General features: G+C 42.9%; 2 protein-coding genes across 5 annotated transcripts in view; one reads left to right on the top strand and one right to left on the bottom strand.

The window, feature by feature from the left end:
* The window catches only part of taok3a (TAO kinase 3a), a 57,184-nt gene extending 46,884 nt beyond the window's left edge, over positions 1 to 10,300 (top strand). For all 4 annotated transcript variants that reach the window (XM_061259619.1, XM_061259620.1, XM_061259621.1 and 1 more), the window contains 7 exons: positions 47 to 283; positions 2,147 to 2,275; positions 4,302 to 4,505; positions 5,947 to 6,186; positions 7,070 to 7,282; positions 8,393 to 8,575; positions 9,143 to 10,300. In XM_061259619.1, coding sequence (XP_061115603.1) covers positions 47 to 283; positions 2,147 to 2,275; positions 4,302 to 4,505; positions 5,947 to 6,186; positions 7,070 to 7,282; positions 8,393 to 8,575; positions 9,143 to 9,304 — 1,368 coding nt within the window. In that variant the 3' untranslated portion in view covers positions 9,305 to 10,300. The remainder of the gene's footprint in view (positions 1 to 46; positions 284 to 2,146; positions 2,276 to 4,301; positions 4,506 to 5,946; positions 6,187 to 7,069; positions 7,283 to 8,392; positions 8,576 to 9,142) is intronic.
* Positions 10,301 to 10,683: 383 nt separating this feature from the next.
* On the bottom strand, positions 10,684 to 12,743 carry pebp1 (phosphatidylethanolamine binding protein 1). Its single transcript, XM_061259623.1, has 4 exons — positions 12,516 to 12,743; positions 11,950 to 12,059; positions 11,671 to 11,771; positions 10,684 to 11,099 (listed from the first exon to the last, which is right to left on the bottom strand). Exons 1-4 carry the CDS (start codon positions 12,648 to 12,650, stop codon positions 10,882 to 10,884), a joined length of 564 nt encoding a protein of 187 aa, XP_061115607.1. The 5' UTR covers positions 12,651 to 12,743; the 3' UTR covers positions 10,684 to 10,881.
* Positions 12,744 to 12,876: the final 133 nt, after the last annotated feature.

Here is a 12,876-nt window from a genome sequence, read left to right as displayed (position 1 = left end):
GCTTAACCCCTGACTTCTCCCCGCTCTTGCCCTTTGCCGTCTCCAGGTTACGAGGCAAATCCACGAGCATGAACAGGAAAACGAGCTTCGGGAACAGATGTCGGGCTACAAGCGGATGCGGCGGCAGCACCAGAAGCAGCTGATCGCCCTGGAGAACAAGCTGAAGGCCGAGATGGACGAGCACAGGCTCCGGCTGCAGAAAGAGGTGGAGACGCAGGCCAACAACGCCTACATCGAACTGGAGAAACTCGCCAAGAAGCACGCCATCTACACGGAGAAAGAGGTGGGGGTGCGAGGCGGGGAGGCGTTGGGTTGGGGGCAGGGGGAAGAGTAGTGGAGGTGGAGTGGGGTCGGAGATGAGGTGGATATATCTAAAGCTTTGGACCATCGGCCTCGGGGTCATTTGCCCTACCCAAGTAGGGGTACTGTAATAGGGGATTTAGGATGATTTCTAGGCTCCTGACTGATAGTGGGCCTCAAAAAATATTAGAACATAGGATTTTCTGGGGTGGAGGGGCCCAAACTGAGATCTTGTCCTGGGGCCCAAAATTCATGGTGGCACCCTGTGCTAAAAGTGGAAAATCTTTCAGCAGGATCTGCCATAATTATTCCATGCAGTCTAAATGCAGTCTAGTCCAAATGGCTTTTGGATTAATTATGAATCAGAAATAATGACCATGGCAACTCTGATCAGAGAATATCAGCACCTCTAAGTGTGACATACACTCAGTGAGGATTTTATTAGGTATTTATTAGACTTATTTAGACTTAAGTCTTCTGCTGCTGTAGCCTATCCACTTAAGAGGTTTGACACATTGCTTGTTCAGAGAAGCTCTCACTTCTTTTTTTTTTTTCACCATTCTCGGCAAACTCTAGAGACTAGTGTGCGTGAAAATCCCACGAGATCAGCAGTTTCTGAGATACTCAAACCACCCTGTCTGACACCAACAATAATTCCATGGTCAAAGTCACTTAGATCATATTTTGATTAGATCACAATTGACTGATTAAATAATCGCTTGAATGTGTACCCAATAAAGTGCTCAACGAGTGTATATGTCATCTTCTCATTGGGCGGTGGTCAGTAATTTCAGCCTGATATCAGCAGTCTGACGAGGAGAGGTGGGATCACAGCTGATCAAGGGGAGGTTGTTTTCATCCCGGAAATATTGGTCCAGCAATTTTCTCACCCATGATGAGAATCGTCTTACACAGTCTATGCCGGCTAGCTAACCTAATGTTTTATGTACATATAAAACTAAATTAATATAATAAACCATATATTTTTTCACAGGTTGATGCATTTCATAGAAAATTAATTATATTACTCCCCACATAATGTTATGCATTATTCCATTATAACATGAGAAGAAAATTTTTATTTCAGTTCACTTGCTTTCTCAGTATGATTCTTCAGCATTATCAGAGATTTCTGTTGTCAGTATCATTGCCAATATACAATACATGAATCTTACAGTATATCTGTAGAACCTGAAGGGAAACCATGAAAAGTGAAGTTGCTTGAATATAGACGTACCTCCTATTTGGTGTAAAGAGATATTAACTTATGTTTAGGGTATGAATTGCAGCACACAGGTGTGTCACATGACTGGGAAATCTTTATCTTAATAATTCCTCTAGTATAGTGGACACAGTGACACCAGAGAGTGATAAAATGAGATGGCATGATAACTTTTGGTTCCTTAAGACACAAAATGTAGCGCTTATATTATCACCTAGTAATTTTTAATTGCCATTGCTAATTTACCTGCAAATAATTTCCATGTTCAGTCAGTTCTGGACCATCAGTATTTGAAATGGCCCCAGTCAAAACTTGGGGGACAAGGATAGTCTGTTCTAGACACTTTTATCAGCCACTGATTATTTTCATTACATTACTATTACCTGGCACTTTTATCCAAAGCGACATACTGAGACAAACTGAACTGCATTTAATGGGGACGTTGCTGCCTAGCTGGTCTGCCCATTGGACAGCTTTTTTCTGTAAAATGGTGTTTTCTCATGTCTCTCTACCTGGTGTAGTGTTGTTTCCAAAGCACTTGCAGATGGCAACCAGCCTTCTTTTTTCCCCAAGCGTTCTTTCTTCTCTCCGTTATTTACACTCTCTTCTGCTCGTCTTCCTCAGATGAAGACTACGTCAACAGATGAGAAGAAGTTCCAGCAGCAGATCATGGCCCAGCAGAAGAAGGAACTGACCACCTTCTTGGATACCCAGAAGAAACAGTACAAACTCTGCAAGGAAAAGATAAAAGAGGCTGGTGATCTTTGTGTCTTTCCAGAGAGCTGATTGGCTTGTCCAGATCACAGGCTGTTCCGAAAGCCCCCTATGATAGCACAGCTGCTTACGGTCACAAACATACCTCACAGAAAAATGGGTTGGACGACAGGGTAGTTATTGAATCCCAGGTCTTTTCTGGACCAAGATTGCACCACATATGTTGAAACAAACTCTGGAAAGATTGATTACGGCATACATTTTAACCAGTGAAATGAGTTTTGAAAATGTAACCGTAAGATGTCTTTCTCTGAGGTACCTGTCTTCAATAACTGTGCTGGATGAAATTTGAACTGTTGAATGAGGTGTGATTTGCTATGGTTGGTTTGAAAACCTACAAGAGAGTAGATCTCCAGAAACAGTGTTGGATATCCCTGCTCAACTTTCTTTCTGGCATTCTTGGATTGTGGAGGTATGAGCGTGTAGAGCAGGGATGGGCTAGGCGGACTGTATCATTTTCTGGATTTCAGACCAACTTCTGCTCTTAATTATTTAGTGATCCCAATCATTTACATGATCTGTTATTTATAGCCATATTCTGTGATTTCCATAACCAGCAGCTGGTAAATGTTCTTGTCTTGTACCATTTTATTGTGGTCTAATTTACGAGTGAATCAGTCATGGTGCATATGGCTAATTAGCTGATTGAGCCATGGTTACTGGTGGCAGCAAAGATTTGCATACACACCGGCCCTCCAGGACTGGAGTTGCCCGACTGGTGTAGTTGAATTAGTTGAAGGTGTGTTCATTAGTGAAATCAGCTGGTACAGTGATATGTTGGAATGAAAATCTATCTTGACCCTCCATTACACATTATTGAACACCACTAGTGTAGATGCTGTACACTTGTGAGCATGAAATGTTTTATACTGGATCTTTAATAAAACCTCCGAGCTACAGACAAAACAGTTGATAGACATAGTATAGGGCCACTGTCAGTTAAAATGCCACCATTATCGAATATCTATACGGGAGGGAGATCGACCTGCTTACTGCACACAATCTCAGTAAGCAGTGGAGACTGACACAGCATGACCTCATGGGACCTTATGCGGTTTGTGTTGGTCATTATGCGGCCGTGCTGGGAATTAGCTACATTGACTGGTGGTGACCATACTGAACTTCCTCAAAGGGGTTTACCGGCGAGAAATATTGGCAGTCAGTTTAGCCTGATGTACAAGTGTCAGTTAGGTGTTTCAGCCAGATATGTCATACATGTTAACATCTGCTGCCTTTTAAAAAATATATCTCCTTCTCTCCCTAGTTCTGTTTTCATCAATGTAACACATCATGAGCTGAGAATTAGAAACTCAAAAATTTGTGAGTTTGTGTAATAAATATGTTGTTAATAGGGCACTAAATATATGAGTAAAACTTTATAAAAAAGAATACTGTTTAAAATATGAAAAAAGGCAACATTTTAAAGTCGTATCTGCTTGGAGCCCGTTCACTTTGGAATCTTTGAGGCTCAATATCTCAAAACTACTCCGGTAGAACCTTGTAATTCTCAGCTCACAACATGTGGCCTAACATGCTTGGGACCCATTAGAAAGAGTCAGATAGCTAATTCCTTAAGTGACCCCTGTCTGTCCCCTAGCATTTGTGATAAGCTCTTCTGCCGTCTGTAATATTAACTGTTCTGCCTGCACACTAAGACTTGGCAGCCATAGTTGTAAGAGCAATGGTAATTGTTCTAAAACTATGCTCAAATGCTTGCATTGATTGGCTACGGGCATGAGGGTTGTTGAAGATGGTTGGCTGTTTAAGACGCTGAAAAACTAGGAGTCACCACAAACCAAAATAAATGCCAAAATGTTCCTATGCACTGTTAATCGCTTTACTCATTCAAACCAATCAAAATTCTTTGCATTTAGAAGCAAAGCACTTTGACTGGTTCATCTCAGTAAGTCCCTCATAGACATTGAGGTTGCTGCACCCATTTTGATTTTAATGAAACATCACTCCTCCAGGTTTTAACCCCTTGCGCCTCCCCCCTGTGCCCCAGGAGATGAACGAGGACCCCACCACACCCAAGAAGGAGAAGCAGGAGCGGCTCTCCAAACACAAGGAGAACATGCAGCACTCCCAGGCGGAGGAGGAGGCCCAGCTCCTCGGCCAGCAGAGGATCTACTATGACAGGAACTGCCGAGGCTTCAAGCGCAAGATCATGGTCAAGAGGCACGAGTTTGAACAGGAACAACTGCGAGAGGCAAGTGCTCTCTCTGTCTCTCGCTCTCCCCCTCTCTCTCTCTCTCCATCTCTTTATGTCATTCCATTGATTCAGGTCAAGTGAATGAGTGAATCAACAGAAATCGTATCAAATGCCTTCCATAAATGAAATAATTTAAGGGTACATTTTTCCAGATACTGTGTTTTGATTGGTATAATTCTCTGGCTGGAGATTTTTGTTTCACCCATTATATTTTGGCAAATATATCCGGTTAATATTATTTGTGGCCATTATAGTGCATCCTTATAGGAAGCTGTATGTCCTAAAACAAGATCCATAATTAAAGTTAATAATCATCATATATGCATATGTATTTGCAGCCTGAAATTATGTTTCAGTACCAGGAAAATGTTATGCATTATGAATTTCTCATTATTACAAATGGAGATGCATTTGAAAATGAAACCCAGTGGTAGTGTCTGTTTCGATGTCTCAATCACACACACCTGATGGACCTGACATACATGTTCTACAACACCCGCCATCTTTCCAGAAAAGATATTTTATCTTTAAAAGAATGACCCTGCATGCTCTCCAGTCACGTTGGCTGACAAAAGGAAACGGATTGAATCGAAACATAAATTCCAACCATTACTGCCCTGAGCTGAATCAAAATTCTTTGGTGGGAAACATTCACATTGTTGCGCAAGGGAAGGTGACCTTCTTTAGTGTCGCCAGTCTTTGTAAAGCAGATTAGAAAATAAGCAATGCAAAAATGCAGTAATATAAAAATCTGGAAGGAGATGGAGTCAGTTAGGGACACAATTTTCGAGGTGTTAGGAGTCTGAAACCATACAAGCGTTTCCACTCACCATGTGCCAACATTTGTCATAAATAAATATCGATTGACAGTAAGGCCAGAATAGCAGTGGAAAATAACCACTGTGATGTTTTCCAAAGGTGGTCTTGTAGTTTCTTCTGTTTGTCTGTGGGATTTTTTCATGCAAGATCTTCCACTACCACCGTTCTTGTTCTGTTGCCAAATTAGATTCTTTACTGGATGACCATTGCCCATGAGAATGGCTTCAAAGTTGACTTTGTGGAATGAGTTTGTGGAATTTATTAATTACAGGTTAATGTAAACATCTGCTGATATCATTGTGGCATTTAAATTTTTCCCTTTCCAAAGGATAAAAGGGTGGTTATATGGGGAAAGGATTTGAATAAAAGTCTGTATGTCACACTTCATCTTAAACACTTTCCAGATAATAGAAGATAATTCTATTATTATTATTATTATTATTATTATTATTATTATTATTATTGTTACTATTATTATCCAAACTTCCACCAGTGTGTGTTAATCAATACACATGAGCTAAGTGAAAATTAACAGTTAAATTGTGATATCAGGTTTTTGACGGTCTATGTGATGCGCGCTAACCCCCACCGCCGCACACACCACCCCTCCACCCCTCAGGAGCTGAACAAGAAGAAGACGCAGAAGGAGATGGAGCACGCCATGCTGATCCGCCACGACGAGTCCACCCAGGAGCTGGAGCAGCGGCAGCTGAAGACCCTGCAGAAGCTGCGCATGGACCTGATCCGGCTGCAGCACCAGACCGAGCTGGAGAACCAGATCGAGTACAACAACCGGCGGGAGCGGGAGCTGCACAGGAAGCACGTCATGGAGCTCCGGCAGCAGCCCAAGAACCTGAAGGTGCCCGCATCCCGCCCCTGCACGCCTGTCTGGCCTCTAGAGTTACAGCCCCATGTCTCTCCTTATTTCCCAAATGTTACAGGAGAAACATCTCTGATATAGGCATTTTGTGCATTACAAATCGTTTATATTCTCATCTAATCTGGAGGCAACCAGATGTTTGAGGTGGCTGACTAATACCATTGATGCAGTCAGAAGCAAGATGTGTTTCACTGAGTTTCCAGGAGCGTATATGGTTTACAGGCCTTTTAGTGTTAATTTGTGTAGAGAAACGGGTGACCCCTTGTGGAGTTCAAGAACAACTTTATCACAGTGCTGGACTCTTTCTAGACCAGCGGCCTGTATCACAAAGCAGGATTACTGAGTTAGCTGGATAAACCCAGAACAGCTTTTTACTTCAGTCCATGTTCCAGATTTGGGAAGGTTCTGGGTTTTTAATTTGTTGTGGATTGTGCATTTAGCTGCGTAAATCTTTCAAACAGCAGACAAAACTGGTTTTTAATGAAGAACTAAAGTGCTTAAATGAGCAGAGAACTAGCAAACTAGCTACTAGAAACCAAAATTAGAAGCACAGATTTATTTTTTGTCATCGCTAATATGTTTTTACTTGATGTTCTTAGATTATAGGCCAGGCTTGGCATCAGACCAGGGTCAAATTCATAATTATTTTGGATTCAAATACTTTTCTACACCTTCTGGTCCTCATGGTTGGCTCAGTTGCACCAGGCTAGATCAATTGAGCACGGAGAAGTATTTGAAACAATGGCGTATTTGACTTGGCCGTTGGCACAGTGCATTAGAAATGTTATCGGGTGAAAGTAAGGGCAAGTCGGCTGTCATTGTCATCATCTAACGCTCCCTGTGGCCTTGTGTCTCCATGCAGGCCATGGAGATGCAGATTAAGAAGCAGTTCCAGGACACCTGCAAGGTGCAGACAAAGCAGTACAAAGCGCTGAGGAACCACCAGCTGGAGGTGTCTCCCAAGAGCGAGCACAAGACCATCCTGAAGGCTCTGAAGGAGGAGCAGACCCGCAAGCTGGCCATCCTGGCTGAGCAGTATGAGCAGAGCATCAACGAGATGATGGCCTCACAGGCGGTGAGAGAGAGAGAGAGAGAGAGAGAGAGAGAGAGAGAGAGCGCCGGCTTCAGCTGCTGCTTCTGTCTGTCCTCCCAGTTTATGTCTGTCCTCCCAGCTTCTGTCTGTCCTCCCAGCTTCTGTCTGTCCTCCCAGCTTCTGTCTGTCCTCCCAGCTCTCCCAGCTTCTGTCTGTCCTCACAGCTTCTGTCTGTCCTCACTGCTTCTGTCTGTCCTCCCAGCTTCTGTCTGTCCTCCCAGCTTCTGTCTGTCCTCACTGCTTCTGTCTGTCCTCACTGCTTCTGTCTGTCCTCCCAGTTTCTGTCTGTCCTCACTGGACAAACTGAACATACTGTACAGCAAAGGCAGTTTGTGCATGCCTGTGTGTGCATGCATGTGTGTCTGTGCGTGTGTGTGTGCGTGCACGTGCTTGTGCTTTTCTGGAAAATGTATATTTTAAAATATCTTGCGATATCTGAAGCTGGATGTATACTGTACCCTTAAACTATGATATGTAGCAGCATCATATTGTATTGATATTGTATTTGATTTTAGTATATTGTAGTATACTCTATTTTTGTAAGGGTAGTCTTTCTGGTCTCCCTTGCTCATTTGTACCTAATTAACCCATTGAAGCATCATATTACATTGTTAATTCACTTTAATTGCTTCCTAGTTCTATGGTGAAGACAAAAAGCAGTCTCACTGTAGCCCTCTCGGGCTAATTGTTCTCGCAGGAAGATCCTGATTCTAAATGGCTTACATTCATATGGCCTCTCCATGTAAAATACATTTCACTAGTTCTACACGAAGAAATGTTTTCTGTGTTGACCACACCTGGGACTTCCTGAATAGCCAGCATGTCTACTGGGTCTGTTGTCAGTATATTTCCGCACTTAAGTGCTTAGCTTAAGTCACTGATTGGCTAAAGAGTTCACACACCTCGTATTCCAAGACCTAAATTGGCCACTGAATTGGGAAGGGGAAAGCACAAAATGGCACTGCCCTCCAGGACCGGGAGATCCCAGGGCTGCACCCCCACTTTGGAGCTGAGACAGGGGTGCGATGGGGGGCGCGGAGCCGTCTGTTGCCCCGGGCCCGGGCTGACTGCGCTCTCTCTCACCCCCTGCAGCTGAGGCTGGACGAGGCCCAGGAAGCCGAGTGCCAGGCTCTCAGGCACCAGCTCCAGCAGGAGATGGAGCTGCTGAACGCGTACCAGAGCAAGATCAAGATGCAGACGGAGTCTCAGCACGAGCGCGAGCTGCAGAAGCTGGAGCAGAAGGTGTCCCTGCGCCGGGCCCATCTCGAACAAAAGGTAGGCTGCGGCCTTCTGGGATAGCGGAGGACCTCGCGTAATGCGCTCCTGCCTGACAGAAAAAATGTTGAACATGTCGTTTTTCACACTGGCTTCGGCACAACGTGTCGAGGGGAAAAATAAAAAAATGAAATCTGTTCCCTGATAACAAAGCTCAGTTATTGATGCTGCTCCGACAGATTTTCTCACACAAAGGCGGCCAAGTCAGCCGACGGTGTGTAGCGCCCTCTTCTGTTCTGTTTACGCACCGACCACGCAAGCAGGCTCAAAATAACTAGATTATGTCATGGTTAACCCTGTAGGGTCCATGACAGAAATACCAAGTGCGACATCACAAATTATTGAAAAGGATTTGCTTGCAAAATGGTTTCATTTTTTTGATTACCTTGGTCAAGTAGTTCTAATGCTTTGCTACGGATGCATGATTCAGTTATAACTGTAATTACTTGGTGAATGAATGTATTCCTTGCTCATTACCTGGATTATGAGTAACATTTTGTCGAGTGAGGTAGAGTTTAGTATTTCTGTGCGGTAGCATTCATACCGGTTGTGCTTTTGCGTGTGCAGATTGAAGAGGAGCTGGCTTCACTTCAAAAAGAACGCACTGAGAGGATCAAGCATCTGCTGGAGCGACAGGAGAGAGAGGTCGACACTTTCGACACGGAGAGCGTTCGGCTGGGTTTCGGAAACCTGGGTGCTTTAGACTACCCCAAGGAGGACTATAGATGAAAGGAGATTTTTTTTTGCCATAACACCTTGTCCACTTCTCCTTAAAGACGAGCCCTTTTGCTACTGACGCCACTTTTGGCCTAGTGCCTGTGCTGTCCACAACTGTCAGGGGCACTCGTCCCTTTCACATTACAAGATAAAATGCTGGATGACTCTTGGTGGTCTTTTAAAAACAAAATGTCACAGTATTGATGTTTCTTGTGCAATGATAACTTTTTGGTGAAACTGAAAACAAACACAAAAAAAAAATACAAAAAAACAAAACAAAACAAAAAAAAATGTACACAACCAGTGGATGTACGTTGCTTAAGGACCATGCATTAGAGATGATTTGTCAGGCTGTGAAGAAAGGAAAACTTTAAAAAGACATTCTCCTGCAGCCTTATATTATACACTGCTTCTCTCTTTTTGGTATTTATTCATCAGGAAAATTTTATTAAGATTGAGCAATTTGATACGTTTAAATATGAACTCATACGATGTACATATTGGTAGTTGTGTACGTTACTTTGGAGAAAATGTGATTATAGATTGCAGCCGAAGGGCGAATATGCCCTTGGTGTTAACTGTACCATAATCATTTTCTGCAGTGGCAGATGATGTGAATTACCGTATGTGATTCCCAGTATCCCAGCAGCACACAGGGCTTGGGACGGTCATGTATTTTGTGTATAGAAGGATTTATGGAGAGCTTTTACTTATTTTCATATTGTATTTTAACTGGTCCTCAAATCAATTTTTTAAATGATGATTTTTTTTCTCCCCTTTGTTCAGTATTTGGAGTTTAATTGGTCAGTGGGATCTATTTGAACTTCCATCTAGATCATTATTATTGCTTTAACCACACTTAAAGCTGTGTATTTTCTTACGATAAATCAGAAAAAAATCAGTAAAATGCTTTATTATTGCATGCACTTTAAAAGATTTTTCAGGTTAAGAAAAGCATGAATCTGTCAGAGCTTTTAATTATATTTGTAAATAAAAGTGCTCATCACACGTCTTTGTTTTAATATGTGTGCTGTACATGCGCGTCACTGTTCTGCAAACAGTAGGTCCTGGGTTCAAACGACAAAAATGGGTCCTTATAATTAAATGCAACCATTTTTACTTGGCATGTTCATTTTGGTTATCAATGAATGTGCCTTAGCTAGAATTTTAATTTATTCCAAGTCAAACTGAATCCCAATTTACCTTTGACCACAGAATCATGTTAATAAAGCAAAACATACATTCCTTAGAGTTGTACAACCACACAGTGGTGATTTATGTTGAATATTGGATTTACCCAACAATCAATGCATCTGTTAAGAGTAATACTTTTTAATTGCTCCAAGTGAAAAGAATGTGTATTTAACAAACCAAACGAACAACCCAGAATCAACCGGACAATAATTAATTTATTATGGTCAGCATGACAATGTCAGGTGCAGTAACAAATCCAATATTTCAGGGGTTACTGGGAACTTGTTCATTAAATCACAATGTTGAAATGCAAAGCTTGTACATCCAAAAGGCCTTTTGTCAGTTACAGGGTTCTACAGCTCTTCTCTCTTCTGCGCAGTTATGCTGCGACGGCTCTATTTCCCAGCGAGCTGCTCGTACAGCTTGGGGACGTAGCTGTCCCACTCTGCTTGGTAGCAGTTCCCGGCCACGGCGGCTCCCAGCTGGTACTTCTTCCGGAAGTTCTGGAGTTTGAATTTCCCTCGGTTGTCGCCCGATCGGTTGGTGAGAACTGCTTCGGTGCAGGAGATCTTGCCTGGCTGCTCGTAGACGAGCCACACGTAGCGATGGAGACCTTGGAGAATGGAGAATCGGGCAGGAGGATAACACCGGCAGTGTTTAGAATACAGTGTTTGTGTACAGTGTTGGAGTACTTTCTCAGGGTTCCAGTTGTTGGGGGGGGGGGGGGTTGGTTACTTTCTTCAGGGGGGTTCAACTCTCATTTAGGGTTTTGCACCTGTAGTTTGCTGTGCCAACGATTCATCCCAAGCCTAGGCTGTGCAGACTAATCATACTAACTTGTACTATATTTAAATAAAGTAGTATTCTAGTATGCGGTTTCGAACACAGCCCTAGTCTCCAGCGGGAGAGCATTCTGCAATCAGTCCCAATTCAAACCAAAACAGAATTCTCAGCTTTTCACTCGTTTACAATTCTACTAGGTGGAGAAGGGACACTGCCCAGCCTAGTTAATACTCTGCTCTAAATTATGTGCCATTTTCTGAGGCACAGATATTAGAAACTGTTTTGCTTTAATAGTGATTGGATAAAAGTAGACTACGGTCTCACACTGATGTGTTAATGTAAATTAAACTGGCTCTTGCAGTTTAATTCTTCCAGAGTTTATTCTTCCGAGTTGGCCTTACCAGTTCCTTTGGGGGGCCCAGACCCAACGTAGTCGGACATGACGCATCCACTAGAGATGTCGTTTCCTTTCATGTTCACCAACAGAAAGTGATGCCATTCCCTTGGTGACAAAGCAAAAGTGATCATGTAAACACACATTTTTTTCATTAGTCATACGAATTTTCCATGCCGTATATGAAACACGCGGTTATGAGCCAAACAGAATCTAGTATTTATCCTAACCATCGTGTGTGTTTTTTGTCAATGTATTTTTTTAAATAAAGTCTGCAAACACCCACCGGAACTTGGGGTCTTTTCTGCTCGGGGCATCGGGATCTGTCATGGCCAACGTGTACAGCTTGCTGGAGTCACAGCCATCCCACTCAATTGCAGTAGGAGGGTTCTGCACCTGTAAACACACGCATACCAAAACGAATATCAAATGGCATGAATGATGTAAGCCTTTTGGCACTGCATTACAAAAGGAATGGTAAAACGCTGTCACTGCAGCCAGGATGGGTCCCTGCAGTAAACTGTGCTGCAACCTGCAGACGAAGTGCCAGGGCTCGACCTCCTCGACTAAATACAGACAATGCAAAACAAAAATGCAATTCGTATACAGTGGTAGAACCAGTCGGCCAAACTATTCAGCATGTATTACGAAAAAGGCATGGAGAGCAAGAGATCGATTTTATGTTAACTTGCTAACACAGAAATGTCAACACCGTTCCAGTGTGCACCACTCTTCTCTGATGTCTTGCTCCAAAACAAAAACTTATTCGCAGTATCCCATATGTAAGCTATAATAATTAGACGAGCAAGCACACGGCAACCACACTTAACTGACGTTAGCCAGAGTGCTAACCTGGGTGGGTGTGAGCACTTTGCCCAGTTCGTCAATTTCAAGAGACCCATACTTCACAACGAGAGGATGTGCAGGCTTCTCGTCCACTTCGCCGAGGGCTAAGTCTCCATTCCACTGACTTAAATCCACGGGCATTTCGAATATCAAAATAGATAGACTTAACCACTGCCCTTTTGTCTGCAACTGTCACGCTGTCGCTACCGTAGACCAATCTATATTTATAATGACGAGTATGCTCCTTCATGACTGACTGATGAATCGACCAATTACAGTGCTCGTATTCGTTTACAGTAGATATGATTGGATAGTGAATTCATCAGTCTGCCCATAGTATTCCCCTCTATCGGATGATTGGCTTGAT

Source organism: Conger conger, chromosome 11 (genome assembly GCF_963514075.1).
Source record: "Conger conger chromosome 11, fConCon1.1, whole genome shotgun sequence".
Classification (NCBI taxonomy): domain Eukaryota; kingdom Metazoa; phylum Chordata; class Actinopteri; order Anguilliformes; family Congridae; genus Conger; species Conger conger.
This window is presented reverse-complemented; position numbering and strand designations above follow the sequence as displayed.

What these genes read in the sequence shown, in the direction of transcription:
- pebp1 (XM_061259623.1), bottom strand. Translation starts at nt 12,650, where the DNA reads ATGCCCGTGGATTTAAGTCAGTGGAATGGAGACTTAGCCCTCGGCGAA. An exon ending in AGAAAAGACCCCAAGTTCCG is followed by an intron (nt 11,772 to 11,949) that starts GTGGGTGTTTGC and finishes TTTGTCACCAAG; the next exon opens with GGAATGGCATCACTTTCTGT. An exon ending in TGGGCCCCCCAAAGGAACTG is followed by an intron (nt 11,100 to 11,670) that starts GTAAGGCCAACT and finishes CCATTCTCCAAG; the next exon opens with GTCTCCATCGCTACGTGTGG.